General features: G+C 38.8%; 1 protein-coding gene across 2 annotated transcripts in view; it reads right to left on the bottom strand.

Moving 5' to 3' along the window:
• Positions 1 to 1,095: 1,095 nt before the first annotated feature.
• EPB41L4B (erythrocyte membrane protein band 4.1 like 4B) overlaps positions 1,096 to 27,944 on the bottom strand; it is a 91,078-nt gene continuing 64,229 nt past the window's right edge. Inside the window, exons 3-17 of one of the 2 annotated variants that reach the window (XM_061994897.1) lie at positions 22,252 to 22,294; positions 19,995 to 20,073; positions 15,887 to 15,931; positions 15,047 to 15,099; positions 10,785 to 10,905; positions 10,067 to 10,154; positions 9,430 to 9,518; positions 9,032 to 9,101; positions 8,690 to 8,859; positions 8,475 to 8,584; positions 6,747 to 6,777; positions 6,210 to 6,243; positions 5,109 to 5,176; positions 3,004 to 3,046; positions 2,283 to 2,362 (exon numbers count right to left, since the gene is read on the bottom strand). In XM_061994897.1, the coding sequence (XP_061850881.1) occupies positions 3,019 to 3,046; positions 5,109 to 5,176; positions 6,210 to 6,243; positions 6,747 to 6,777; positions 8,475 to 8,584; positions 8,690 to 8,859; positions 9,032 to 9,101; positions 9,430 to 9,518; positions 10,067 to 10,154; positions 10,785 to 10,905; positions 15,047 to 15,099; positions 15,887 to 15,931; positions 19,995 to 20,073; positions 22,252 to 22,294 (1,029 nt within the window). In that variant the 3' untranslated portion in view covers positions 2,283 to 2,362; positions 3,004 to 3,018. Of the gene's footprint in view, positions 2,363 to 3,003; positions 3,047 to 5,108; positions 5,177 to 6,209; positions 6,244 to 6,746; positions 6,778 to 8,474; positions 8,585 to 8,689; positions 8,860 to 9,031; positions 9,102 to 9,429; positions 9,519 to 10,066; positions 10,155 to 10,784; positions 10,906 to 15,046; positions 15,100 to 15,886; positions 15,932 to 19,994; positions 20,074 to 22,251; positions 22,295 to 27,944 lie in introns of both variants that reach the window. The other variant, XM_061994896.1, reaches the window with a different exon arrangement.

Below are 27,944 nucleotides of genomic sequence, written 5' to 3' on the forward strand. Positions count from 1 at the left end.
GTCAGAGCAATGTAGGGAGGTCAGAGAGGAAACACGTAGAAATGCTCCCTCTTCCCAACTGCATCCCAGCCCATTTGCTACAAGAAGCCAAATAAGACTAGAAGCAACGAAGGACAGAGAAACTGATCTCTTCTTACCCATCTGATGGCTCGGTGACTTTATTGGTACAGATTTCTGAAGACAGCAAGGAGATCGTGGGATGAAAAAGTGAAAACGGAATACAGAGTGCATGAGCTCCTTCTCCAGAGAAGCAGAATGACAGCTGCTTCCCTCAGGTGACACACAAACTGCAGAACACACAAGCCCCCCAGGTTCAACTTCAACTGTGTGCAGACTTCCTGTATGAGGCATTTTAACACTTAAGGACCAGTTAAGCCTTGTGCCGGCTTTCCTTACAATCTGTCAGGAAGATCCCTCACTCAGTGCACCTTCAGCAATAAACCAAACCACAGAGCACAACACAGCGTAAGAAGGAACACGGACAACAAACCACACAGAAACTAGTAGAGTTACATGACATGAATGATACTGTATTATGAACACAGGTGTGTGAACTGTGAAGAAACAAAGTTTCACTTTAATGCTCCATATTCAAAAAACAACTCCTCTAGAGGGCATTCAGAGCAGTAGCTCCACTAGGCTACAAAAAAGTTTCTTCCTTTCCCAAATAAAATGCTGCTGAAGCAGAGGAAAACTAGCCTGGGGAAACTGAAGTCAGCCTCTGTGATTAACCATCTTAGGCTTACACCCTGCTATTTCCATATCTGAGTGCACAATTACTTTACTGTTTTCCCCCTCTACAGACTGTGCTGAAAACACTGATCCAGCACAGCATTAGTGATTCCAGTGCAAAACAGGTACAAGTAAAAGTGGTATAACCTATCCACCCTCCCCTAAAACATTTCAAAAATAAATAACACATCACAACCAAACAAGAAGATCAAAAATTTTATTTGTACTTAGCATATACAGGAAAGATAGAAACAAATATTAAAAGATAGCATTTGTAAACAAATATATTTCACAAAAAGTTAAACTCTATCAAATTTGCTCTGAAAAAATTCACTGTTATAGTCATTTATAAATGTGTATTTATTGAAATCAAGTTAAAACTACTTCATTTTTAAAATATGAAGATGCATTCATTCCAACAACTTCAGAGAGACCGCAGATGTGAGGCCTAATTAAAACAAACGCAGAGTGAAGATGGCACTATCATTTCCAGTTTGTTTTGTTTTAAAAAATAATCGTCAAGCGATCAAAATACCAGCCAAGCCTATTTAAAGACTAAGGTTTTTAAAATATATTCAACTTTGCAAACATTTAACTTTAAAAAAATAGAGCTATTTCACTGGATTGTCCTCATATTGTAGTGTACCGATTACGAGCTGTGTTTTTGAACCCACTCAGAGAAAAGGTATCAGCAGGTAGTTTTATGTGATTGTATAGTTCACTTCCATGATCACATTAAAAATAAGAAGACAGCAGCACCCTTTTATAGCAAGGATTTGTTTTTAACATTCTTGCCTTTATAGCAGCAGGTATGGTTTTGGGGAATGCTCTCAATATAATCAGCAAGTCAAAACAAAAAAAGGAATACACATACTCTGTGAAGTTCATCATAATATTCTACCCCTATACTTGTTTTCAAAGTTAGGCAAGCACCTCTATTTTTGCTGCAGAACACAAAAATTAAAACCAAATGACACTCAGACCTATGACTACCTCAGCAAGCTCCCTTTGTTGGTGGTCTATAAGCCCCTTTGATTGCCAGTGTGAATTCTGTTTTTTCCCTCCCTCTAATGTCCTATTTGCATGTCAACTAAAAAACCCTAAGTTTCTCAAACTTCACCTATTAATTTGACTCAAAAGAAACAAGATAATAAAAATAAGGCACAAATGGATGATCTTCAACATCAGGCAGAGTCACAGACTTGAAAGTATGGTAGAATGTAAATCCCCAGAAAAACTTCTGGCGTTGGGGCACTGAAAATTCTTACCAGCTTTCACAAAAGTTTTTTCAAGATTTTTTACAAAGATATGGAAAAGACTTTTTCCAAGAATGTCCATGAACACTAAACAAGGATGGATGTACATACAAAAGACACCACACACGCTTTATGCACAATGCACTTTGAACATACTGCAGACAGACAAAGACCATGGAATGCAATGACAGTCTAGGATGGCAGGTGAAATGAAGATGGCTGCTTTTCAGAGGGTCGTCATGAGTTTATCGTGGTACATCATGCTTTGGACTCCTCCTAAATTCTTCTGGTTCTGTTCCTGGATATATTGTAAATTGCTGTCCTCTCCACTTGTGGGGGGTTTCCAATATGGCCTGTCATCGTGATAGGGTGGCCTGTACCATTTGCACAGTTATTGGTTAGTGAGAGATGGAGTAAACTTATGAGTGCTACACAGTAACATGAGTTCATCCAGCAAGTGCTAAGCATGCATACCATGTGGTGGGCAGCTGGCAGTAAGGGAAGGAAAAGCGGATAGACCTACAGCTCTGATGCAGAAGCCACTGAAGCAACTGGGAATCTTTTAGCTGATTTCAAAAGGCTTTGAATCAGAGCTCAGTCACTGAGAACCCTCCCTTTTCAAGTGTTATGGACAAGTGTCATGCAGTAACGTTCCTGAATCCCAGAGGGACAATGCAGAGGGAGGAGGAGGCTATAGAAAAACTACACGTGTACAACAAACAAGTAAAATAAACCGTATCATGCAAAATGTTGAGCTCATGAAAATATATCCTTAAGGTCTAAAAAATTAAGAGAGGTGATCCTATTAAGAGTTAAAATTGGTCTTCTGTAAATATTGCCATTTGGTTCAATGCTGGTGCAGTTAATTACATTGAAGCAGCCTGTAAGTGACAGTCTGTAGTTGCATTCTGTTAAGATGAACATCTGGAGTCCATAGTTAGTACAGGTATCTCTCTGTGAGTATGCAAAAGCACTAAGAGGAAAATTATTTTTCCCTTATGTGTTTATTACTTACTGCTGCTTAGAGATATTAACCCCAACCACTCCCACAGTGTCTCCTGAATCATTGGGAGGGGGATAAACAAAGAAAATTTTTGAACAGTACGTAGGAAACCACAATATTTAAGATTCCCTTATTACCAAACTGAAGTTGCACTTTTTATTTTGGATATTTTTTTTTTTGCCAGCAGAAATATAGAAAGGTTCACACTTTACCAGTTTTTGGAGCTAAAGTTATATAAAGCCAACTGTTAATTGGAAATAATTTTCTCAGAAGATTGAACATTGCTATGCAAATACAAATAATTTCACTGAAAGGGTTTTACTAAAAAGACTGCGACACAATTTCACGTCTTAGTTCACAAAAACCTCACATATGTATTGCACAGATTGTTTCTTTTCAGCCCTTGGCCTGTTACAGGCTTGCTTATCTAGCAGAAAGAACTTCAAGCCTCTGTGGTTTGATGACAAGTTCATAGCCAGATGGATGAAGCTTTCTCACATCAAGCTATCTAAGATGTTAAACATCCAACTCTTCTACTCTGACTCCAGGTTAGAATAACTTGAAGCTTCCACTTTAACCACACATTTCAATGCTTCTACCTGCCTAGCACAAGAATTCTGAGCAACTTTTCTACTGAGCTTAAATGATTGAGCTTTTTAAGTATGCTTTTTAGCCTTACAAGCCTAGCTATAAAAAAGCCATTGTTCATACTTCACTGACCTTAATCTTGGTCCAGGCAGTGCAGGGGCTGAAAGGGAGGTTTTCTACACACATTACAATACATTATTGTGCTTACTTCAATATCACTCTGCTCCAGGGTGAAGTATTTGGCTTTTAAATGTTACAGACTAGTATCATAAGTGAAGAAATATTTAGAAATATTTCAGTAAAACCTCAAGCCATTTACAGCATCATTGATCCCTCTCGGCAATGATCCGTTCTTAATGTGAAATTGTACACTTTAAATCACACACAATTAAATGCACAAGTAAATCCTAAAATCAGGAAGAATCTTGATCATGAAGTACAAGCAGAGTTAACTACCCAATTTAAAGTCTCCTGTTTCTAGCATAAATTTAGCATCTCCTTTACTAGGAGATTTTGAGATGAAAATGAATACATTTACTTCTCTGCCTAATAAATATTTCTAATAACATATTTGCCTTTTTTTCTGCATTCCCAGACTCCAATCAGGACCAAATCGTCTTTTCACCCATTTGAAGCTCAGCCTCATCTCCAGAGCCTGCCTACACTAAGAATGAAGGCTACCTATCCTGATGTAAGAACAAAGACATAAAAATGTAAGATAACAGGAATAAAGATTGGGATATTGGTATTTTTCAGTAAAGGCAATAATTATTTGTCTAGAAACCTGAGTAACCTAAAAATGTTACTTTTTATTAGGATAAAACAGCAGCAGATTTTTTATTACATGTGTGCATGCACAGACACATATCCACCAGCATGTGCATGCCTCCACTGTGTGTTCCATCAAGGTGGTTTTAACTTGGGACTGAATTTCTTCCAAAGTTTCTTTACACTCAATTTATCTCACTACTAATTTACAAAATAAAAAAAGTATGTGAGAAAATAGCAGAATAGCACACACGGGAATACTTCGATGAAATAGTCCTCAAAAACTCAATGTTATAATTTCACTAACATTAATTATCTGTGAAGTGCTTGCAACACTTACATGCTATTTTTCCACATTTCTGCAAGGAATTTAATAAGCGCTGCAATGCAAGAATCTGTTCACTCATAACTTTACCCTAAAATGAGTTTGTTGTAGGAGGTTAAATACTGATCAAATTGCAAGTAGTTTTACCAAATCTACTGATCATCTTCCCATCCAACCTACTTCCTGTAGAAATAAACTAAAGTTGTATTTCAAATTCTGAATTAAAAATCAGCTTGAAAAAAATCTTTGTTGGGAAAATGAGGACATTTCAAAGCAAAATCTAAACAGAGGTTATGTAATACTGCCACTATGTCATGTATTTCTAGCTTGTGCCTTTCATGTGCAGAACACGCCTAATATGTCCACCAAAGCTTCATGCCAACAGATTGAGGTAAAGAAGTAAGTAATCATCTTTTTCAAAGTGAGGATTGCTTACCTTACATTCACAGGTGTATGTGGATGCCAGTGTGGCTGAGCAGGATGTATATTGGGATGATATTGGGGCTGCAAGTGAAAACATTAAACCTGGTTAATGAAGGCTCAACCTTTTTAACTTAGTTTAACCTCATTAAAAACTCCCTGCCAACTTTATTTTCCTGGAGCCATGAGGAACACACTTCCTGCGAGCCCTAGAAACCCCACTGTTTCAGGCCTTCTCCCATGCCACTGAGAATATACATGAGACTTCTTGGTGATGAGCTTCTTCATTAGGATATACTCATGGCAAAATGCAAAGAAAATTGCTTTTCTGTTTGAGACAAACTTGGCACATCCAGTGCTTCTCATAGACAGCACATCAGAAGAATGTCGACTTTAATCAAAGGTGGAGAGTGAGAAAGGTTACTACTGTAACAGCAGAATTCAGAAGGTCATGTGTCTTTGGTGACAGCATTTCTCTCTCATATCCATGAGAACTTGAGAAGGAACAGTGATACAAAATCACTAGTGAGGCTTTAAATAAAAACAAGTTTTAAGACTCATGCACACAGCACTCATTTGGATGAAAGCACAGCTTGCTTTCTCAGTGGCACTCCCTACTAGTATCACAGATGAAAACTGACTTAAGGTTTTTCTCTGAAGTGTATGAAGGAGCTTGTTTAAAAAGAACCCAACAAACAAACATTTGACCAACAATGAACTGGTGGGATAGGGAACACAACTACAACTCTGAACCCAATGTGAGAGGCTGCCCAAGACAAAGGCTTGTCCACAGAGTAGACTCCTGGGGTTCATCATATTCACAGTCTCAAAGGCTTTAACCTGTGATTTCACAGAAAGGGAAGTGAAAGAGGGTGGAAAATGGATTGTAGTCAGCTTGCAGAGCATCCAAGAACATAGGGGAGAAGGAGAAAAAAGGAGTCTCTCCACTTCCCCCTTAACTGCCAGTGGTGATGTTTATTTCTGAACCACCTCAGAGAATCCCACCCAAGAGTAAGGAAAGGGGAGCAAAACAACTGTACTAATTACACAGAGCAAAAATATTCACCACTAAATAAGAAAATGACATTTTTTTCCTCAACAATTGTTATGCTCTTACCTGGTAGTTATGGACTTCAGGAGTATTTTTAGCACTACAGGAGAAAAAAAAAATAGCTTTTATATAATGGATACATCTATGTCACTGGTTTCCTATAGTTCATGGTTCTGGTCTTCAGGGAAATATTACAGCCAAGTAAAAGTCATGTTCTTACAGACATCAATATTTTATTCAAGATACACACCACAGACATTAGAGTGCAAGTAAGAGGGGTGCAATATTTTTTCCTTCATTTTACAGTTATGAAACAGGAACAAATAATGCTAGATTAAGTTAGCATAATAGTAATGAGGAGAAAGGAAATATGTTTTACTTTGGTCTGATCTCAAACACAAAAAGAAAAATAAATGGAAGCACTCAAAGTCTTACAGGCAGTCCCCAAGAAAAATCTAGTGCTGCATAATGAAAGATCTCAAAGCAATTCATCCCACACCAGTGAATTTGTTTTGACAAATCATAATGCAGAAATGGTTTTCAGAAACCTTTTTGCCTGACAACAGCAACTGAGAGTTAGAGAGAACTTGGGTAGTCACTTACCACAGTTGTGCAGCTTTCACAGGATTGTTTGCTTAAAAAGAAACAAACGAAAAACTTTTAAGATGGGGGAAAAAACCTTAAGACGTGTAAAATATCAGGCATTTTGCAGCTGTTGTGATTGGGATGTTACGCTACAGCTGAAGTGAATCCTCATAGATATAACTGCCTACAGGCTGCCCAGAGAAGTTGTGGAGTCTCCTTCTCTGGTGGTTTTCAAAAACTGCCTGGACACCTTCCTGTGTGACTTGATCTAGGTGAACCTGCTTTAGCCAGGGGTTGGGCCAGATGATCTCTCGAGGTCCCTTCCAAACCCTACCATTCTGTGATTCTCTGATAACTGCACAACTCATCAGAACCACAGGTGAAGCCCTGTGCTTTCCAGCCTTCCTGTGTGAGTACACGAAGCATGAGGCAGACAGGAACCTCCCTCTAATTCTGCAAGAAGCAAAGCCCAGCAAAGATGACAGTATACAGAAGTATTCCTTCCAAATGTCACAAAAGAAGGACTTGAGTCAGAGTAAGTTCCTTACAACCAGAACACTGTTTTTCTCACCTTGCTGTAGCTGCCATGTCAATACCACCAAGTCTTTTGGAAATCAGAAGCTACCCTTCACTGAAAACTTATATCTTACAGAAACTAGAGTATTACTGAAGCTAGTAATGGCCTATGTCTTATTACAGTGAACAATGGTAGCCAAAAAAACCAATCAGTTGGGAACACAGGAAAGCACTGAGCAATCTTGAGCACAAGGTCTTGACTTGTGCTTTGGACAGGCTGGAAAGAATGGTGAAGAAGGCAGATGAGTAACCAGGATGTATCATATCCTCTTCCTAACAAAGTGTACTTTTCAAGAGCACTGAAAAACTGTGGACTGATACAGCTGAAAACACAAGTCTCTGTTGAATGTGTAAGGTGGGTGACAATGAGACCATGTAGAATCAGAGGGATTTCACAAATTTCACATGGACTTTACATGGAACTGAGGCTCCTGTTCTAGGAATCCAAAGCCATTCTAAGGGAACATCAGCTCACCCTGCTCCATAGAGCGACTACACCTCCAGCCTCAAGTAATACAGAATTTAGAGGGGGTTGTCTTGCAGCGCTCCTTCCTAAGTTTTCTACAAGGAACACAACTCTCAGCTTAAGTTTTCAAGGACAAAACAACTACAAGCAAAACAAATTCCTTCTCATTCCTTTCAAATTCAGCACATTTCAAGTCCCAGATAAAGCTAGTTTAGGTCAGAGTCTAGATAACTGAATAACATGCCACTACACAGATGCCAGGAAAGCAGCAACAACTGCCTAATGAGACCGCTCAGTAACCCTAAAGCTGTCTCTCTGGATAAGCAGGACAGTGAGGCTTTTGGACATTTACTCCACAAGGCAAACACATTTCTTCAAAGAAACTGTTATGTGCTTCTCTTCATTCAGTCTGACGTAACTTTTATTACCTCCTCAAGGGAGCAATAAAAGAAACCACAAGTACCTCCTTCTCCATAGATGGAGGATGGAAGAGTTAAGTGTAGAGAGAGGTTAAAAATGGTGGATACAAACAACAGACTCTGATTTTGGAGAAAAAATCCTATGTATATTCTGATTTTTCAGGTGGCGTGACATGTTTTTGTTTTAACATTGTGGCACAGATTCTAGGGTTGTGATCTGACATTACTATGTGTTAAGAGGACAGCTGCGTGACTGGTTCAGTGGAGACATGTACAAACATTTACCTTTGTAAGTTGAATGCCTTCGAGAAGGGTATCGCTTACTGGGCCTTCTTTCAAATGTACTAGTTCTCCGTAATCTTGTCCCATGTGTTGCTTGATACTCTGTCCTCCCACTTAAAAACCAGAAAGAAACAAAGTTAACTACAGCCTTTTGCTGCACGCTGTACCTGTTCCTTTGTACACAAACACAAAGAGAGTGCTGTTACTTTGCTAAGTACCTGAATCTGAAGCGTGATCCCAGCCTTATGAAGTCGGATCTATTAGATTTGCTATTTGCTGGGGCTCGCAATCTGAAGAAAGCGTGGTGCTCCACTGCACACTTCCACAGGTGTTTGCACGTTTTGGCACTGTCTAACCGGAAAACAAATGTGTGCTCTTGCTCTCTGCCCTAAATGCAGAAACAAAAGCTTTGGAAGTTGGCATGCATAATATTAGTTACTGTCCTTGGTAGGAGAAATACAGCCTGGGCCAACAGTGTGCTGAGCCTCCCTTGTGTTCTTACCGGCCTGAGCACACACCACACTTTGTTGGATCAGGCACAACTAAGGAAAGAAAGTTACCTGTTCATCATCTTCTACAACCACAAGCGTTAGTTTGCTTTTTTTAAAGTCCATTTTTGTGATTTTAGGCCTAAACACAAGAAGCAAAAAGAAAATTAATGGAAAAACGGCATTTTGTAATCTAGGACAATCCCCTAAAACACATGAGGGATTTGCAGCCCTGGAATGCTTCAGGAATTAAAATAAAAGTATTACTTTCTGGAAACTGGACTATTTTGCAACAAATATTTTGCATTTGACAATGGTACTTCTAACCAGTCCAATTAACCTCCAGGTTTAACCTTGGTATTTCAACCTGGTAGACTTGATCCACATTATGAAATATACTCAAGATCCCATTATAAAATGGAGAAAAACATCATTTTAACAGAAAGGAATACAACACAAAAACAGATTACCAAAAGAATAAGCCTATTTTATTGGCTCCTTCGAAGATCAATATGCCTGTTGGCGTCAGTCCAAGGGCATATTCACAACCATCTCTTCCCTGCAAGCGAGCATAGAATCAATAATCAATATGACATTAGTAGCATAAATCTTAATACAGCAGTACGTCAAAATCCACAGGTTTTGAACTAAATAGTAAGGTTTGTATTGTTTTTTTTAACATTATAGAACAGAAGAAAACACACATGCATTGGGTACAAACTGCCAGGTTTTGGCAACAGGAGGCTGCAGGATGCCCTTTGTGGGAGGAAGCCACGTGCTGCTGCATACAGCTCTGGCACTCACAGAAATGGCCCCACACAGATTGCAGCCAGGGAAGCCCACTCAGCTCACCCGTGCTCAAGACGAAATAGCTGGTAGGGGAAGGAGACACAAAGGGGAAAAAAAAAAAGAGAAACATAGGGAAAGGCATGTGGGAAGGGACAAGGTGGGGAACATGGCTGCAGATGCACTCCTTGGAGAAGCCTTGCAGGAAGATATTTCTGAAGGACTATGAGGCAACCTACACCACAGCAAGGACACCCCTGAGGGACTGACCCCACCAGGGCAAGGACCTTACATGAATAAAAAGTATCACATGGATCTTACCTTAACTACATGCATATCTACACCGTACATTTCTAGCCATTTGGCTTTGTTCAAATAACACAGCTCAGCCTGCGCAGGGCTCTTTCCCCTAAGAACATAAAAAGTATTTATACTCTATGGTAGGAAACATTTGTCCATTTCAAATATTTCAAGATTCATTCACCTAACTCTTTTCTTTAGGCCCTCAATCATACTAAATGGTACTTCAACCTTAGCTTTGTGTTTTTTCTCTCTTTCCTATAAATGAAAATAAAACCGAGGGATGAAAACTGCAAAAGGTCTAAAATTGCCAATAAGGGTGAAAGTTCTGGTAAGACAGCATCGCTGAAATGGACATATTTTTTTACAAAAGAAAGGAAAAAAGAGTTTGCTACTACCTGGAATAAAAAACTTCATATGTGCATGTGCAAAAGGAGGAGAGAATTAGAGAGAAATTCCAACATAAACAGCAAAATGATCTGACTGCTTAAACTGTTATGAAATCATTTGAGGAAAAATAATTTTACAAACCTGAAACTCTCTCCACAGACCTTCCCTAAATTACCACTTTCTATTTCCAGGGAAGGGAAGCACTCAAAGTCTATTTACAATACTTCTTAGCTGGCAAACATAATCACCATTTCATATCTATTGAAGGGGTTCTTGTGGACATATTTGACTTTGAAAGGGAAGAAACCTTCTTGTTGCTAGAGACAGCGCTCCCATACGGGTACCCTACCTGCACTCTTTCCATTTCTGAAAAATGTCAAATTCCATTGCTTCAGTCTGGTTTGGTGCAAACCTGAATTCAGACACGAGTTCTGGTGTGTGCTCTGGATGCTCACACTCTCCCAGTTCAGCTGCAATCAATTGAAAAGTAAACATAAAGATTATGGGATGACCAGAAACATTTCATTCCATAATCTCTACAAAGGCAATCATAGTTTCTAAGTTTCCAAGTATGCTGTAGAAGAAACATGTATTTGTGTCCATGTTTTAACACCATCTGCCCCCTGCTCCCCTGTAATCTTTCCACTCAAACTCGAACCTGATTTTACAGCAGAAGTCAGACAAATGCATTTGCAAGAGCAGTGTAAGGTTATAGTACAGAATTCTGACATTCAAGATTGTTAGAATGAAAGCAGCTTAACTAAAGCCTCCTCTCTGGATCTGAAAGCATTTAAAGGAAATAAAGTTACTGTTAAATCAATGTTCTTCTGTTTCCAAAGAAGATACTTTGAAACTTCCTCTCATTGCAATGAAGTCATACTTTTAATTCCAAAACACTTCCCACTCTATGGCATGCTTTGTTACATTGCTGTTCATGTCAAAACATGAAGATAATACCTAGTCTTAAGAAAGCAGTGATAAAGTTGTGGGTTTCTTTTAAAACCAGTGGTGGTGTGATATTTAGATTAAGTAACTTTTAAGGAAAGAAACGCTGAAGCATTAATCTAATTGAGGTGTCACTTTCTATTTGCTTAGAGATTGGTATCTTCTTTTCTAGAAGAACACTTACAAACTCTACTGAGCTCAGCAGGAAATACAAGTGCTGAGCATCTTGGTGATTGATGCCCTTAATCGTCTTGTGCCTGTAACATGCGTTGCTCCTGGAACCTGTCAGCTCTACAAAGAGGCTGCAATGTCACAGCCTCGGGACTGAGAAACAAACATGAGTGGGAAATACACTGTTTAGCAATACCACACATCACCTAAAATACATGATTCCGAACCAGGCCTTTGTCAGTTGGTGTTTTTCGACTACCGCTCTTACTCCTACCACCAATAATATTAAAAAAAAAGGCAAAAAAGAAGATAAAAGCATGGAGGAAAATGAAATCCCTTGAAGAAGAGTTTTATTGCTTTGGGGCAGTTTTATATGTAGCAGTTGCAAAAATTTAATTTGTTCTCAGTCTTCAAAAATACCTGATAGGATGCATTAGAGCATAGGAAGTTATTTTCAAAACGCAATCTCTTGACTGATATACCTACTAAGTGGTTTTGAGCACTTGAGCTTTGCTCAAGACTTTTAACATTTCTGAGGTTATTAAACAGATTGGGTTCACTGATCTTCATTTCTAACTACCGCCTCACAATTTTTCTCTTCGACAGTAATCTTCCATGATGAGTTATAATGTTCTTATCTATATGTCTTTGATAGAGAATTTCAGCTCTGCTGCTGGTTCATTTAAGTTGGAAGTCTATTTAACACAGATGTTGCTAAGAACTACTGCAGTCCAGTAACCAGTATATAAGAGGGAGTCACAATGCGTTAGCAACGAGGACTTCAGAGAAAAAAAAAAGTAAGAAATAGAAGTCTGATGTGTTGACAACCATCTAGGAAAAATACGAGAGATTTCTTTACTAGTTAATTGAGAGACAAGGTGGGCAATGAAGGCTGACTGTTGTAAAGAGGATGTGTTAGGATGAGAATCATCATGAGTGTGTAGCACAGAAGACACACAGAGAAGCTAGCACAGATGTGTTAGATGCAAGAGAAATATCACCTTTGTTTCTCAATAGCTGCACTCACTGCTTATTCACTTTCAGGCAAACAATGTCATAATTTTGATCTCTAAGTAACAGGTCTTGAAAATAAGAGCCAGTAACAATCTTACTACCTTTCTACACAGGGTAGAAGGGCAGCAGCAGAAGAGTAAAGTGTGGATTTCCCATGAAGATACTCCCACTAGATACTCCTGGTGGAATTATGATCCCTGAATGCTCAACAGCCCTAATATTTTTCAACATGAGCCATCTCTTCATTTGTGGTTTTATGACAAATTATCATGCTTTGGCATGCCCCTCCTTTGGTCTTTAAAAAAAATAACTGCATAAACTGAGGGACATTTTTAAAAGGAAGTTTTCTATACTTTTTTTTTAAAACTGAAAAACTCCATGTTTATCTATAAATACATTGTTTATTCTTTTACAGAGAAAGAAAAAAAAAAGTTTACACTGTCCCATGAATGCAACTTATGGTTAGAACTGAAGATATGAGATAAAAATTTTCCTTTAGAGTTTAATGAGTAGTTTCAAAACTATACATGGTTAAATATGAAAGCTGTGCAAGACATAACGAGGTAGTTAAAAACTTATTCCAACAGTGACGACTCAAGTTTGATTACAACCTTTCTACAGATAAACCCTAAGGGAAGGATAGAATTACGTATCTGCTTCACAACACCACACCGCAAATGAAGTTATTTACTACAGAAGTTTCTTCATGGGACTGGCAACAAACCAATAATTTATGTTTGAAAGATGAGTCACACAAAATGCCAGCTTTGGAAACTGTTGTTTGAAAGAGAGAAAGAAAGAATTACTACAACATAACAACTTTCTTGACAATGAAAATGCTTGAACTTTAAAGCTATCTTGAAGAGAAAAGGCTGTTCCTTCACAGGGCTTAGAGTGCCAATTCAGCCATTTATAACTCTTTCTTCAGTCTTAGGAAAGGCACACTAGGAGCAAGAGTGGATTTTACAGAGTAAATGTAACCTGCTGAGGAAGGAATAATTATTTGACATTTTTTTAAATCCTTCTGCTTGGTGAAGTTTCCAATGTTAATAAAATGTAACAAATGTTATACTAAAAAATGCTAATCACTACATATTTAGCAGAGATAATAAATTAGTTGAAATAATTAAATATTTTAGTAGAAATTTATCATGATGTCAAAGTAGCAGGAAACTGAAAAAAATGACAGCAGAAGAGTATAAGACTATGTTTCCACAAACAGCATCAAAAAGTGTTATTTTTGGTATCTAGTTGGAGACATTATAAATATGGTGGATGGCTACTGTATTACATTTACACAGTAATCACAGGTATCAGTTACTACCCAAAATGTTGAGGCATCAACCTATTACTCTTTGCTTGGTTCTCCTTGCTTAGACCAGGGGTGAGGTTACCGGTGTTTTAATCTGTGGAAACGGAAGCAATGAATCAAATCCGGGCTCCAGATTTTCTCCATCTCAAAAAGACTAATGGACTTTGCCTGCAGCAGTTCTTTGCAAACCTGACAATCTGAGCTGTGCCAGATTGGTTAAGGGAAATAATCCACTGCCTTAAGATTTATCCCACTGGCTATTTTGAACTGAATTACCACTTTTGACTGTCAAGTCCATCTAGAATCATTGAGCTATCTCCATTGCTGTATTAAACTAAGAGGCTCTGCCCTAAGCACTCCATGTGCTACTACCAACCACCAATGGAATGGGATGGGTATTTGTCATTTGAGTCATTTTGCTGCTGATAGATCAAGAATGGTCCAGCTCACTACACTTTCTTTTAGTAAAGAATGAACTGGATTTGAGCTTCATTGTACAAGTTTGCTTACCATCTGCAAAACAAACTGCTGTAAATGGAATTAATATTTGTACTGATGTGTTCATAGCAAAAAAAAAACCAAACATGAAAACTTTTCCCACAATTAAAAATCCTGGGATTTTTAAAAAAATCTTTTAAGTCTTGCTCCTGACATAGAAGTAATCTTACTTCTTACCTTTCCATACAATTCTCTCCTCCCTAGTACCTGCCACCATCTGCGGTGTCCCATAACACTCTCCTCAGCACCAGCTGGGCAGCAGGAAGACAATGTTCAGAGCTAGCCCTGCCACAAAGTGTATGCTGAAGGACCAAACTGGCACTTCAGACTGAAGTGGTGACACTGTCCACACGCTGCAGCTTCTCCCTCAGTGTGGAACTATTTAGGGTCTTTCTTCCCTGGTCACCCCTGGTTTCTATACACCTTTGTCTATCCATGTCTTCTAGGCTCCTTCCCCTTGTCAAGTGTGCCAATGTTGGCTAATGCAGTGCTAGTTCAGAAGTTATGAATGGAGAGAAGGTGGGAAAGCAATCTTCCTAAAATTCTCCTCAGGTAAAGGAATGGCATTTACATATGATCAATGAGAAAGCGCTAGTAACAAAGAGTGAAAAGAAACTAGGAGGTGAGTTTTTTAATACATTAAGGCAAGCCACTTTCCAAAGACTACATACCTTGAAGACACAGAGCTGCTAGCTCAACCGCAGTTTCATAGGGGCATTTCAGTCTTAAAAAGAAAAAAACACAAGCTACAAAAAACAAATCCTTTTTCTTAATGAATTCTTCTTGCAATAAAACTAAAATGTGGTCTGGTATAAGAAATGTAAACATTAACTTCCACAAGCTATTAATAATAAGAAACACAATTAATTTTTACTCACATATGATTATTTCCTAATTTGGTACATTCTAACTAGCACTAAACACATGATACTCTCCACTATATAATACGCTTGAACTAACAGGGACAACATTAAATTGACTAAGAAACCATTTTTGCTTCCACACTGTATTTTACAACATTTGTTTTTGAGGTGCTTTTTTTTGTCTTGCCATTTAAAAAAAAAGAGTAGGTGTGAATTTACTTTCCAGGGTGATACTATAAACATACAAATTATTTGTTCAAAGTTGACCTATACAGAAAATGTTGCACATCATCATCTTTTCCTCCTCTCTTTCATCTGACATACTGAAAAATATGGCAAGCCCATGTTACATTTTCAAGTCACAAAAATCACAACAGTCTTTGCTCCCTTTATTCATTTCCATCATCCGGTCAACCCATCAAAAGTCTCTACCTGTTCTATCAGTCAATAATGAAGCATAATGAACACAGTCATACATACATCTCTATATTCTGAAGGGGAAAAAAATGCATGTGGAACTGCAAATAGTGTTTATAATCTTTACACAAATACCATAGGGAATTTAAAAAGATCACACAGTTAAACCACTAAGAGATTAACCATTTTAAATATTTTAAGTTACAGCTGCAATAACAAAGAGGTACTTACTTCCCTGAAAGAATGTCTTGCCGGAGTTGTAATACAAACAGGTATCTGACAAATGAAAATTCAGAAAGTCAAAAGTATATATAATAAGATCTTTCTAGCCCCAATGGCTGGAAAGATAACCCAATTCATTGAGTTCACAACATTTCCATTAACTTGTTCTTAAACAAAGGGGCTTTAGGATCATTCAGACATACCCTGCAACCTTCAAAGTTCCTTAAATTTCACTAAAAAGAACATTTTTCACCTATGGGCTGTGTTCAAGCCATTGTCGAAAGCCTTGCTGTTTAGGGGTATGCTCCATCTGAGCATACACAACAATACAATGGGACTTGCCCAATTCAAGCAAGAAAGATCTAGAGACAAGAGGCAGATAAAGGCACAAAGACTTCAGGGTTACCTTCTCAAACACAAACACAGAACATGGACAAAGTCCAAAGTGGACAAAAGGAAATGTCACGATCCAATTTTCACAGAAAACTTCATAGCAGAAAAGTTATGAAAAAAGAAGCCTGAATTTCAGAGCCTACACATTTATTTAGGAGGCTGAGTAGGAATTTACAGCCTTCAACCTGTAGTAGTATTTTAATCTTCAGTTCTAAGCATGTTTCATATTTCACAGCCACTCAGAGTTGGGAGTTGAGGTACACATACTAGAGCTCTGTAGAGGACAGGATGGCACTGTGGAGTGAAGCCTGCAATGATGAGTGACCCATGAGAAGAGAGCATGAAGTGCTACTGAAGGTCAACCCAGTAAACACAAATGTAAACCTCTCCTATGTTTACAAAGGATGCTAGATGATCACTACAGAGATGTGCTGTGAATGTGGCAAAAGATTAATAGTTGGAATCAGAGAGAAAAACAGAAGATTAAAAAGAAGATGAAGATTAAAAAGACTTCTCATCATACAGTATAGCAGAATCAGATTTATCCATGTTAGCTCTGTGTCACATCTCTGATTCATTTACTTGGCTAATACTGACTTGCCAATCAAACATGGGTATTTATGTGCACAGATTAGGTGTAGGTATTTGCTGTCCTTACTGTTTTCACCAATGATTCCCAATCCTATGAACTCTTAAGTTTGCATGAAAAATCTGAGCAGTGCTTCTATGAGTGTCATCCTGACTGCAGTGCTGCAGCTCTACTGTGGTTGGTATGGCTTAATCTTGCTCTTTTTCTGCATGCACACTGACAAGCATTGTCACTTCAATTGTTCACATTCCAAATCAGAAAAAATACCTTAGAAAATTCCCCACAGCACACCACACAGACACGTTCCTCTGTTTTGTTGGAGGTTTTTTTCCATCTGAACTAACTAATCAGGTCCCATAAAAAGTCCCATAAAAGTGACAGAAGATGTGTTCCAAAATGCACTGGATTTCAACTGTGTTTTTAAATTGGAAAAAGACAGTGGGTGAACGATTTCAACACTTTCCCATTACTGTGCTAATTATGAGAATATGACATTTACAGCTTCACTAGAAACTGGAGTGTGCTAGAAAACAGGTCTCCATAAGGAATTTTGAACACTCCTTCTCCTACACAACCAGGTCAGTTCATGGTTACTGTTAATTCCTCTTCCCCTTTTTCCGCCCATTCCATTTCCACTTGGAGTAATTCTGCATATATAGTTGTTAATCCTCACTTTTTACTCAAAATGCTACATGGAAAATATGATCTAGCCAGCTTATTCTTAAAATCCAGAAATATTCAAAATTACTTTCCCAACAAAAGAGAAAAATGTAACTATTTGTTCATTGTAGAATCAATTTCCAGCTCACTTTCATTTTCCTTCCATAGCTTCACAGTCATCTTCTGTCAAGCTTATAGCTTTAACAAATTTTTCATAACATTGAGGGTTTGTTTTTTTTTTTTTTAGAATGGTAGGATTGGAAGGGACCTTTAGAGATCATCTAGTCCAACCCCCCTGCAGAAGCAGGTCAATCTAGATCAGGTCACATAGGAACATGTCCAGGCGGGTCTTGAAGACCTCCAAGGAAGGAGACTCCACAACCCCTCTGGGCAGCCTGTGCCACTGCTCTGTCACCCTCACAGTGAAATAGTTTTTTCTTATGTTTAAGTGGAACTTTTTGTATTCCAGATTTTGTTGATTACCCCTTGTCCTATCACTGGACACTACAGAAAAAAAGTTTTGCCCCATCCTCTTGACCTTTTAAATACTTTTAAGTATTAATGAAGTACCTCCTCAGTCTTCTCTTCTCCAAGCTGGGAACAGTCCCAGTTCCCATAGCCTTTCCTGATAACAAAGATGCTCCATTCCCCTGATCATCTTGGTGGCCCTGCGCTGGACTCTCTCCACAAGTTCTCTGTCCCTCTTGAGCTGAGGAGCCCAGAACTGGACACAGGACTCCAGATGAGGCCTCACCAGGGCAGAGTAGAGGGTGAGCAGAACCTCCCTTGACCTTCTGGTCACACACTTCTTGATGCATCCCAGGATGCCATTGGTCTTCCTGACCACAAGGGCACATTGCTGGCTCATGGTTAGTTTATTACCAATCAGGACTCCCAGGTCTCTCTCTGCAGAGCTGCTCTCCAGCAGTTCAATTCCCAGCCTGTACTGGTGCATGAGGTTGTTCCGCCCCAGATGCAGGACTCTGCACTTGTCCTTGTTGAACCTCATGAGGTTCCCCTCTCCCCAACTCTCAAGTTTAGCTGACTAAAGTGTTTTTGTGATTAAAATTGTCCTTTGAAATGTCACCTTTCAGTAATAATTACTCCATAAAGTATCAGAACTTAATACTTTCAGAGGAACTGTCTTAGTTGATCACAGCAACGATCACGTAGCTCAGAAACCCACATCTCACAGTGGCTAGAATCATATGCTTCAGAGGATTAAGCATGAAATTTTGTGGTAGACAGAACTAGAATAATTTGACCACAGGGGAACTCTAATACTTGTCAGACATGCACCCCGATATATGAAGACTTAAACCAATTTTCAGAAACTGCGTATTATTGCTATTTTTTAAACTACATTTTCTCATCAGAGTTGTCCAAAATTCATTCAGGTTTTCGGATTCTCTAAAATCTTGTACTCAGTTACATAAATGGCAAGGGCTTCCATGGGTTATTTATACATTATTTAGGAATACGCCCTTTTCTTGAATTAACACTTCTGGACTACATGGATAATGGATATTAAAGCCTCCATGTGAGTATCATAAGGTGTTTACAATTAGCTCTTTGGTGTTGTCTTAGGAGGTAAAAAAAAAAAATTATGTTTGAGAAATATCACATGCAAATGAAAAACAACAATCTTCAAACACCTTAGGCTGATTGGGAGTACACAGATTACTGACAAGCAAATTATAAGACACAGAAAGTGTCCTACTGTGTGAAACAGAAAAACAAACACCTAAAGTAGCATTCATAGATGACTACTATGCAAAAAAGACACAAAATTAGTAGATAGAAAAGATGAGGAAACCCTTTTCCTCCAGCCGCTGCTTTCCCAATTTTCAGAGTATCCTGTAGATCACACCAGGGTGCTAAGAACCCAGCAAGGAATGGTCCTCACAGCATTGAAAACAGCCCACCAGATTGAAACAAGAGACCTTCCAGGTACTCTAAGGTGACTTTATATAATGCAGTCTTTACATGTTTTCCACCACTGAGAACTTGTTGGCAAATGGAAGACATTCAATCGACCAACTGCTAACTAAGACCTCTATTCCCACAATTCTGTGACCTTTGTACCATTATTAATTACTGTCAGTCTTGGAGCAATGGGGACAAAGCAGAGCACTGGCATTTTAGCAGGACACAACAGAAAATGCTGGTGCAAAGAGCAGTTGTCTCCGAGCTGCAGCTCTCCCACCCTATGCTGCCTTTCTTCGCGGACTTCAAAGCAGAACACAGCATCTCCTACAGACTGTAGAACACTTGGAGAGCCCCATAAACATTTTTTGGTAGCAAAGAAAAAAAAGATAACATTTCTCTGACAACAGCAAAATATCTTAGAAGTCAGACTAAATGACCAATTTTAGTAAGAAAGGTAAATTGCCTGCTTACAGTACCTCATGTACCTTTGATGGCTTATTTACCTCTCTGCTGCTCACCCACAGTTCACCAATGCCTAGTTCCTACCTTGTAAACTCCTCATGAAGGTTGTTCGGTTCTGATGAATAGTACTTAATTCGAAAATGCAGCGTGTATGGAGGTCCAACTGTATTTGCAGAGATGGGGAAAACGGGGAAAAAAATAAAGACATTTACACTGCTTGCAATTCTGCTTAGGTAAGGTAACACCCACAATCCCACAACCAAAGAAACTCGAAGTACACACTTCAAACTCTTCAAATAAGCAAATATTTAATATTTAAAAATGCATGCAATAAACCCCCCCTAGATGATTACCATACTTTATGACACCCTAATCATTAGTCAAGCAATAGTCCATTTGTCAAACACACTTTTATTCAAAGATGGGTGCCTCACTGCACAATGTGAATGACTGGCAATTTCCAGGTATGCTGCATGTTGCTAGGGGCACGGGGAGATGGAAGGGAGAGAGACAGAGAGGGTGATGCCTCTTGTTACCAGGCACAAGTACAACTCCAACTCCTTCCTCCTCCCCAGTAGATTGGCTATTCTCTATGAATGAGAAACGCCAAGATAAATATGGTGAAAAGCGCTGAAGAGGACTCTGGAAGGCACCCATGAACACAGAAAGTTAACAAGTTTCATGAAGTGGAGTTGCAAGAATTGTTTTGTAATGCCAGGAGGTGAATACCAGGTTTGACTTTTTAAGTAACACAGATAATAAAATGTTACCCAGCTACCATCATGAGACTGTGACCAAGGCATCCTTATCTGCTCATCTTCCAGAGCAACAGTCTGTTGGTATTTTAAGTGCTGGAAAAATGCCTCTTTTTTCACACCTTTCTAAGGTCTTCTGTAACAACACATCAACACAGTATACACGTGCCTATTAATGATCCACTCTACTAAGCAACATGCAGCCAAAACTAATAATTAGAGCTTTGACATTGTCTCTGAGAATAGCTCCTAGAAGACATACTGCAGTACACTAAGCTGACAGGTAGGCACCACTGGCAAGGTCTGCATCAGCCAGAGAGTGAGATTGTGTCAGGAAAAAAACAAAAAGAGGAGTGAGCAACATCCCTCATGGAACTCTTCTCAAAGCACCTGCTGAATGCAAGGTAAAGTATCCTGTTGTGAGACAGACCTCTGCATCAGTCATCAAATTGCTTCGCTCTTTGGTTGTTCCTCAGGGCAAGGCTTGGCTAACTTCTTTTAAAAACAGTCCCTTCACAGATTAAATACAGGCAAAACGGGGCCTCTAAACTGGTTGTTTACAGAATCTGGTGTTACAGAATCACTGATTTTCCACATTTTAAGATTGAACAAGAAAAGGACAAAGCTATTGCAGAAACTGCACCTGCAAAACACTAAGTCACTTAAAGTAAAGCAGAGTGTGATGTGATGTGATGTAAAGGTGAGAGAAAACCAACCATCAAACCCTTATCCATAGCTGCTGTCTTTACCATTTGTTGTAGCTGACACCCACATGCCACAGGGTGAAACCTAACTAACTGTCCTAAAGCTCTTTGAAGAACTACTCCAATATTTACAAAAAACTCCTAGCTATTTGGATACTCATATCCCAATACAAGAAAGAAAGGCAAAGCACCACTGAAGTGATCAAGTCTCATTTCTGTGAGGTCAACAATTTCCTTGCAAAATGTTATCATTTTATCTCACAGAAGTGATATTATCAACTGGCCTACGGCTGTTGCCAGCTGCACTATATTAACAAAACATGTTAATGCCAATGCTGTACTGTACCCAACTCTGCAACCAGATTAGAGAGCCAAGAGAAACTTGCCTGTCTTAGCCCATTTCCACAAAAAACTCAATGGCCAAACCCTCCACCCAAAACTCCCTTGATGAAACAATTCGTTTTATTTATAACATACAAAACAGGGATAATCATTACAGAATGAAATATTTTCCATCCAGTTTTTGAAAAAACACCCCAGCAAACCTGTTCTGGATCAGAAGCAGTGACAGAAGCCACAATCTGTGTCCAGGCAACCTGATTTCACAAATTAGACTGAAATTACCTGGCAACCTACTCTGTCTCAGATAAACAGCACATGTTTAACATGGGCTACTGAAGGCTGCTCTACTACTTGTAAGTGCTCTTGCATTTAGACATGATATAGTCAGCCAATTAGCCATTAAATTAAATCAAATCTATTTCCTCAGAAACATTTATTCCATTAAAGGTCATATTTAAACATTCACAATCACATTCAAATACTCTAAGTTAAAATTCTCAAGGAAGTAACAAAATAATCAGGCAGAGACATGGTACTTACTTTTTATTTGCTTCTTAATGAATTTTGAATGGTCTAACCAGTGCTAAAAAAAAAAAAAAATCCATGTTTAAAGGTAGTTCCATTTCAAGATTTTATTGATGCAATAAACTAATTACAGTAAAATTTAACAAATAAAGCTATCTTACAAGGAAATATAACCATATTATTTTGCTAAACTTGTATACATTTGCAAAAGTGTTTGCACCTTTAACGCCTTACCTTCTTCCATAGTGGAAAGCTTGTCTTACAAATGCATCACTACCGTCAGGGAAGTTTCACTCTTCCAGAGACTAAACCTCAAACAAAAGCAGTGGTGTGCAAGCAAAATACCCTTTCACTCCCAGTTTTAACTGTTCAAGTGCCTCTGAGGACAGCAGGCCAAACTCCTGGCTTTCATTCTCCTTTCAGCTCCCCTGTTTGATGGAGACCTTCCAGATTCTGTACTATCCTGCCTGCCTTTGCTGCATAACCAAGTGTTTTCAAGATAAAGATGAAGACTTAACCCCCATTAAAAGCAATTATGAGACACTGATGCATATCTGCCTTTTTTAAATTAACTGCAAAAGATCTTGAATAGATGTAACTATGACGACAAAAACGCGTGTAAAGTTTATGTAGGGTCTTGACAGTGTAAGCTGCATCTGCAGAAGAGTAGCAATAAACATTCTCTGCTGTGAATTCAGCTTAAATCTTTGACTGTCTTTGTGCAACGTCCTACACGGAGCTGTACTCTGATTTGAAGTAACCCCAGATAAACATTCCTGTTACACAAGCTAATAAAAGAGTATTTGAACTTGAAATAAATGTTCTTCTGTATGTATGTATTTATTTTAAATAATAAATAACGTACTATGAACAAAACATTAGGAGAAAAACTCTTCATTCTTCCCTATTAAAGCATTAATGCTTTCAGAAAAAGAAGAATCTCTGAATTATTACTTATTGCTCCACTAACACTGTGCTACTACAGCTATATAAATGTGACAAATTATATGTTGGATACTAAGGCTGGTATTTATCTATTAAATATGCACTAAACCATGGCAAAAACTGATTTCTCATAGATAGATCTATGAGATCTATCTATGAGATATATCTATGATGATAAGGTTATAGATAGAAAGGTTATAAATAAAAAGTCTGACAACTTATGTTCTCACCAAAAAACCCTAAAATCACACAAAAAAAAAAAAAGGAAAAAGAGAAAGAGAAATGGGACAATTATCCTGAAGGTGCTTTTATTTGCATGAGACTTGCTGGACTCCCTTAGGTGAGGCTGCAAAGGAATCAGTCCATACAATTGGAGAAATTTCTATCAGAGTGGAAATAAAACATCACAGCAGCTCATAGCAATACATTCTTTAAAGTTATAAACAATTTATTCTGTCTCTACTTTGCTCTCTTATGAAGAATTACACCAGAAACCACAGCAGTTCACTGAAGCTTTGCAAAACTTCAGATTTTTGATAAGGAAAAAAAAGAACATTGAAATCATGCTTTTAAACATGAAATTACACAAGGTGCTACTTTTACACCTCCAGAGTATATTAATTTTTTTATGCTTCAAATATCTAGCTATAAAAATTATTTTCTCCTTCATATTTATTTTGTCTAAAGATAAACTACTCAAAGACAAATATACAGATTCCATTAAAAGAAAAGATTAGCTTCATGTTAGATATGAGCAAACATGAATCATATTTATGTCACATGTAAAAATTTTCCAGTAACTTTTCATCTGTGGGTCATATTAGTACCATGTTTAGAACTAGGCACCACACAACCCACAACCCTACAATAATTCCCAATGAAATAAGAGCTGATAGTCTTAGTCTTGGAATGTGGTATTCTAGGTGTTTAAAAATCAAATAACACCAAGTTATTTCTAAGTGTAAATACTTCAAAGAAGGTTTAAAAATAACTAATAAGACTATAGAAACTACTTGCACAGACCATTAAATGAGACTATAGCCTAGACAGGGAACTATCATTCACTCTCCAAGTGAGTGGAGCCAGAGGTAGACTGCTCCAGGAGATAAAACACAGCAAGCATTAAACTCATCTCTCTTTGGAAGCACATATGAGCTGCATTTTTACCCTCATCCCACATTGCACCTCAATAGCTGCATGTGATATGGCCACCACATAGATCACAAAACAAAAATATGGTCTGGCACTATTATTGGCCCAGACTTCCCAGGCTTGGTAGTTTTCATGCAAATTTGTGAACCAGCACTAATTTAAAAATAATATTTTGTGCAACTTCTGTGAAAATCAGGCTGAATTTCAACACTTCTTTGCCTCAGATGACGTCAGAGGTCTTCTTCACACTAGAAATCACACCAGCTTTCCAAATGTCCCTCTGAGCTCAAAAAAGAAACTCAGAGCACTCTAGGTAAAGCCAAAAGAAAGGTCTTGCTGACACCAGACCAGGAAAGTGAAAAGCAATGAATTCTGAGGTCTCACTAGGAAGCTGATTAAAACCAGAGGAGATTTCTCTCTCAGCCCCTGTGACTGTAGCTCTGCCTATCTCGTGCTTTGGCTATAGTAACTACATCATTTCAAGATCCAAACTCATCAACGAAACTTAACTATGGATTTGACAGTCAAGGATAAAAGTTGACTGCAGTCACTTCAAGGAAGCATCTGTGCAGAACAAGGAGGGGAAAGGGGATTAATTAGTTTAGGACTGTATTGTCATAGGAAGACTGGTGTCTAAGCTACTTTCTCCACAGTAAGGAGAAAAAACAATCCCAAACCTGGTCAAACTGCAGGTAATCAAGATTCTGTGATTACTTTAGACAAAAACAGAACAGAATAGTTAGTTCCATTGGAAGAGACCTACAATGGTCATAGTCCAAATGCCTGACTCATTATCAAGAGCATTTCCAAATGCCTCTTAAAACACTGACAGCCTTGAGGCACCAACCACCTCTCCAGGACGCCTGTTCCACTCTTTGACCACTCTCTCAATAAAGAAATGCTTTGTAATGTGCAGTCTAAATCTTATCTGGCACAGCTGTGAATCATTCCCATGCATCTTGTCATTGGATCTCAGGGAGAAGAGATCAGCACCTCCTTCTTCACTTCCCCTCCTTAGGAAGCTGTAGAGTGCCATGAGGTCACTCCTCCAATTCTGTCAGGAAAACTGGAAGTTCAAATACTGGATTAACTTCGATTTACTCCTGTTTAATCCCAGTATAGTTTCTTTGCTTTGTCAAATAAATAATGTTACCTACCATATTGACTGGCGTACAACAGTAGTCAGTGGTTGGGATTCATGTGTTGAAAATCAATTCCACAAGTGAAATATCGTTCTAAAAAAGATCTCTTAAAATACTGGAAGCATATATTTATCTCAGCATGCTTTTCTGCCGATCGCTCATTTGATCTAACTGAAGACGAAAAAATAAGCAACTCAACATTTTTTAAGTGGTAGCAACCAATAATTTCTCAAGATAGTCATGCAGAAAGGGAAGATGCATTTGTGTCAAGATACAGCTGATAAACTATAGCTACTGGAGCAGTCTTTGAAGGGAACATAGTGACTGTCAAATGAAGACTGAAAGGAAAGTACCACAGAGGTTGACAGAAATCCATCACACACTTGAGCTTTGCAAATTCCACCATCTCTCTACTTGGAAAAAAAAAAAAAAAAAAATCCTTGTCTTGATCTACACAGACCTCAAAGGCAACCTGAAAAAGACTGTTTGACCCTTTTTTGTTGGCTTACTTTGCTAGTTTAAAATGTATGATGAAGGTCTTGCATAGAATGTTTTCTCTTATGTTTATTTACATATTTAACTATCGGTAAAAGAAAGCTCATTCTTATTGGAAGTTTTATTTGCTGTCTGAAAAATATTATTTAAATGCTTTCTCAAGCCTTACCTGGAGGTATAGGAGGGAGAAATGTGCCAAATACTCAGGTTCAGACAAGAAGGTGTGCTAAACAAAAGATATCACCTCTAAAATCAAAACCCAATTGTTTCTTCAAGTGTCCTTTTGCTGTTGATTTTCTAGGCAGCTGAATCCTATCAAGTTGTCTGCCATTAGCCACATGGCCTTCTAAAGCAAAGAGGACAAAAATGTATGTAACATATGGGAAGAAGGGATCATCAAAACATGTCAACAGACACCCTACCCACCAAACCATACTTGGGGGACTTCTCTACACCTATGAAGTTAAAAAGTAACAAAGGAGAAAAAGCCCTTTCCTCTCTTCTTCTGAAGATTATCTTTTCAATATTAAGATGGCAGTAACAGAAAAACAAGCCAGAATTGGGGTCACATAGAAACTCGGGGATTATATAAGCATATACTTAGAAATGGTATAAGCTCCCATGAATTCACAGCTTAAAACAATGACAAGACTGTCCTTTATACTCATATAAGTTTCTTTAATCCATCCTAGAAAGTTATATTCCTCTTGAAAATGCAAATGCAGAGGAAAAACCACTGTTGGATAAATTGCGCAGACACAACTCAAGACTTAATGAACACTAGGAGTGACACTGGCAAGTATTTTCAACAGGAAGCAGGATGATGGGACACAATGCATCTCCATAGAGTTACTAATGACCCCAAACTGCACAGAAAGTGAGAGCTGGGACATAGAAAGGCATTTCTAAACTGGCTGGACAAATTAACAAATAGGATTCTGTGGGATCAACACAGACACTCCCAAATTTGAGGCTGAATCCCAAGGCAGAGGAGAGGTGACCACCTGGCTTCATTTGGGCTGCCGTGATAGGGGAGGACAGAGGGTCACTGAGGTCCTTGAGGCCTGGAGCTTTTTCACTCTGACGACAACAAGGCTACCCAAGGAGTGTCTGAAGATGAAGTCAGATCCTTCACTGCAGGGCACAACAACAGCAGCAGATCAAGCAAAGAAGTTAGAGACAGCTTCTGCTTTGGTGTGATGGTTTGACCTTGGCTGGCTTCCAGGTCCACAATCACTCCATCAGCCGCTCTAGCACTTCATCCTCTCCTCCCAGAGAGAGTAAATATGGTGACAGGCTCGTGGGTCAAAATAAGGACAAGGGACATGATTCAGCAGTTACTGTCATAGGTAAAACACACTTGATTTGGCAAAATTAGTTTATTACCAATCAAATCAGAGTAAGATAATCATAAACAATCTTAAAACACCTTCTCCCCAACCCATCCTTCTTCCTGGACCTCTGAATTCCCAGTTCCTCTACCTCCTCCCCTGGAGGATAACAAATGGAGAGTCGTGGTCAGTCCATCACACATTGTCTTTTCCACTCCTTCCTTCACATGCTCTTCCTCTGCTCCAGCATGGGTTCCCCCTGGGATCACAATTCCTGGCAGCAAACCTAGTCCAGCAGGGCCTCTTCTTTTCACAAGGTCACAGGTCTTGCCAGGAACCTCTTCCAGTGTGGGCTCTCCACAGGGTCACAGCCTCTGAGCAGGAGCTTGGATATATGCCCACCCTTCCATAGACAAGTTTTGGAGGCATCTTGTACCCAAGAGCCCATGCATGTTTAACCAACAGACCATGGTGTGGGGCCCAGGCATATCAATCCACCAGATTACAGCATGGACCCACCTCGAGATGAAAAACCACTGATGGAAGTGGATGCAACCTCAGCTGGGCTGGCCTGGCACTATCCCAGTGTGTCTCTTCTGTGACATTGTGCCAGTGAGTTCCTAGTCCGTGACCCAGCCTCAGC

The sequence above is a fragment of the Colius striatus genome, chromosome 4 (assembly GCF_028858725.1).
Source record: "Colius striatus isolate bColStr4 chromosome 4, bColStr4.1.hap1, whole genome shotgun sequence".
Taxonomy (NCBI): Eukaryota; Metazoa; Chordata; class Aves; order Coliiformes; family Coliidae; genus Colius; species Colius striatus.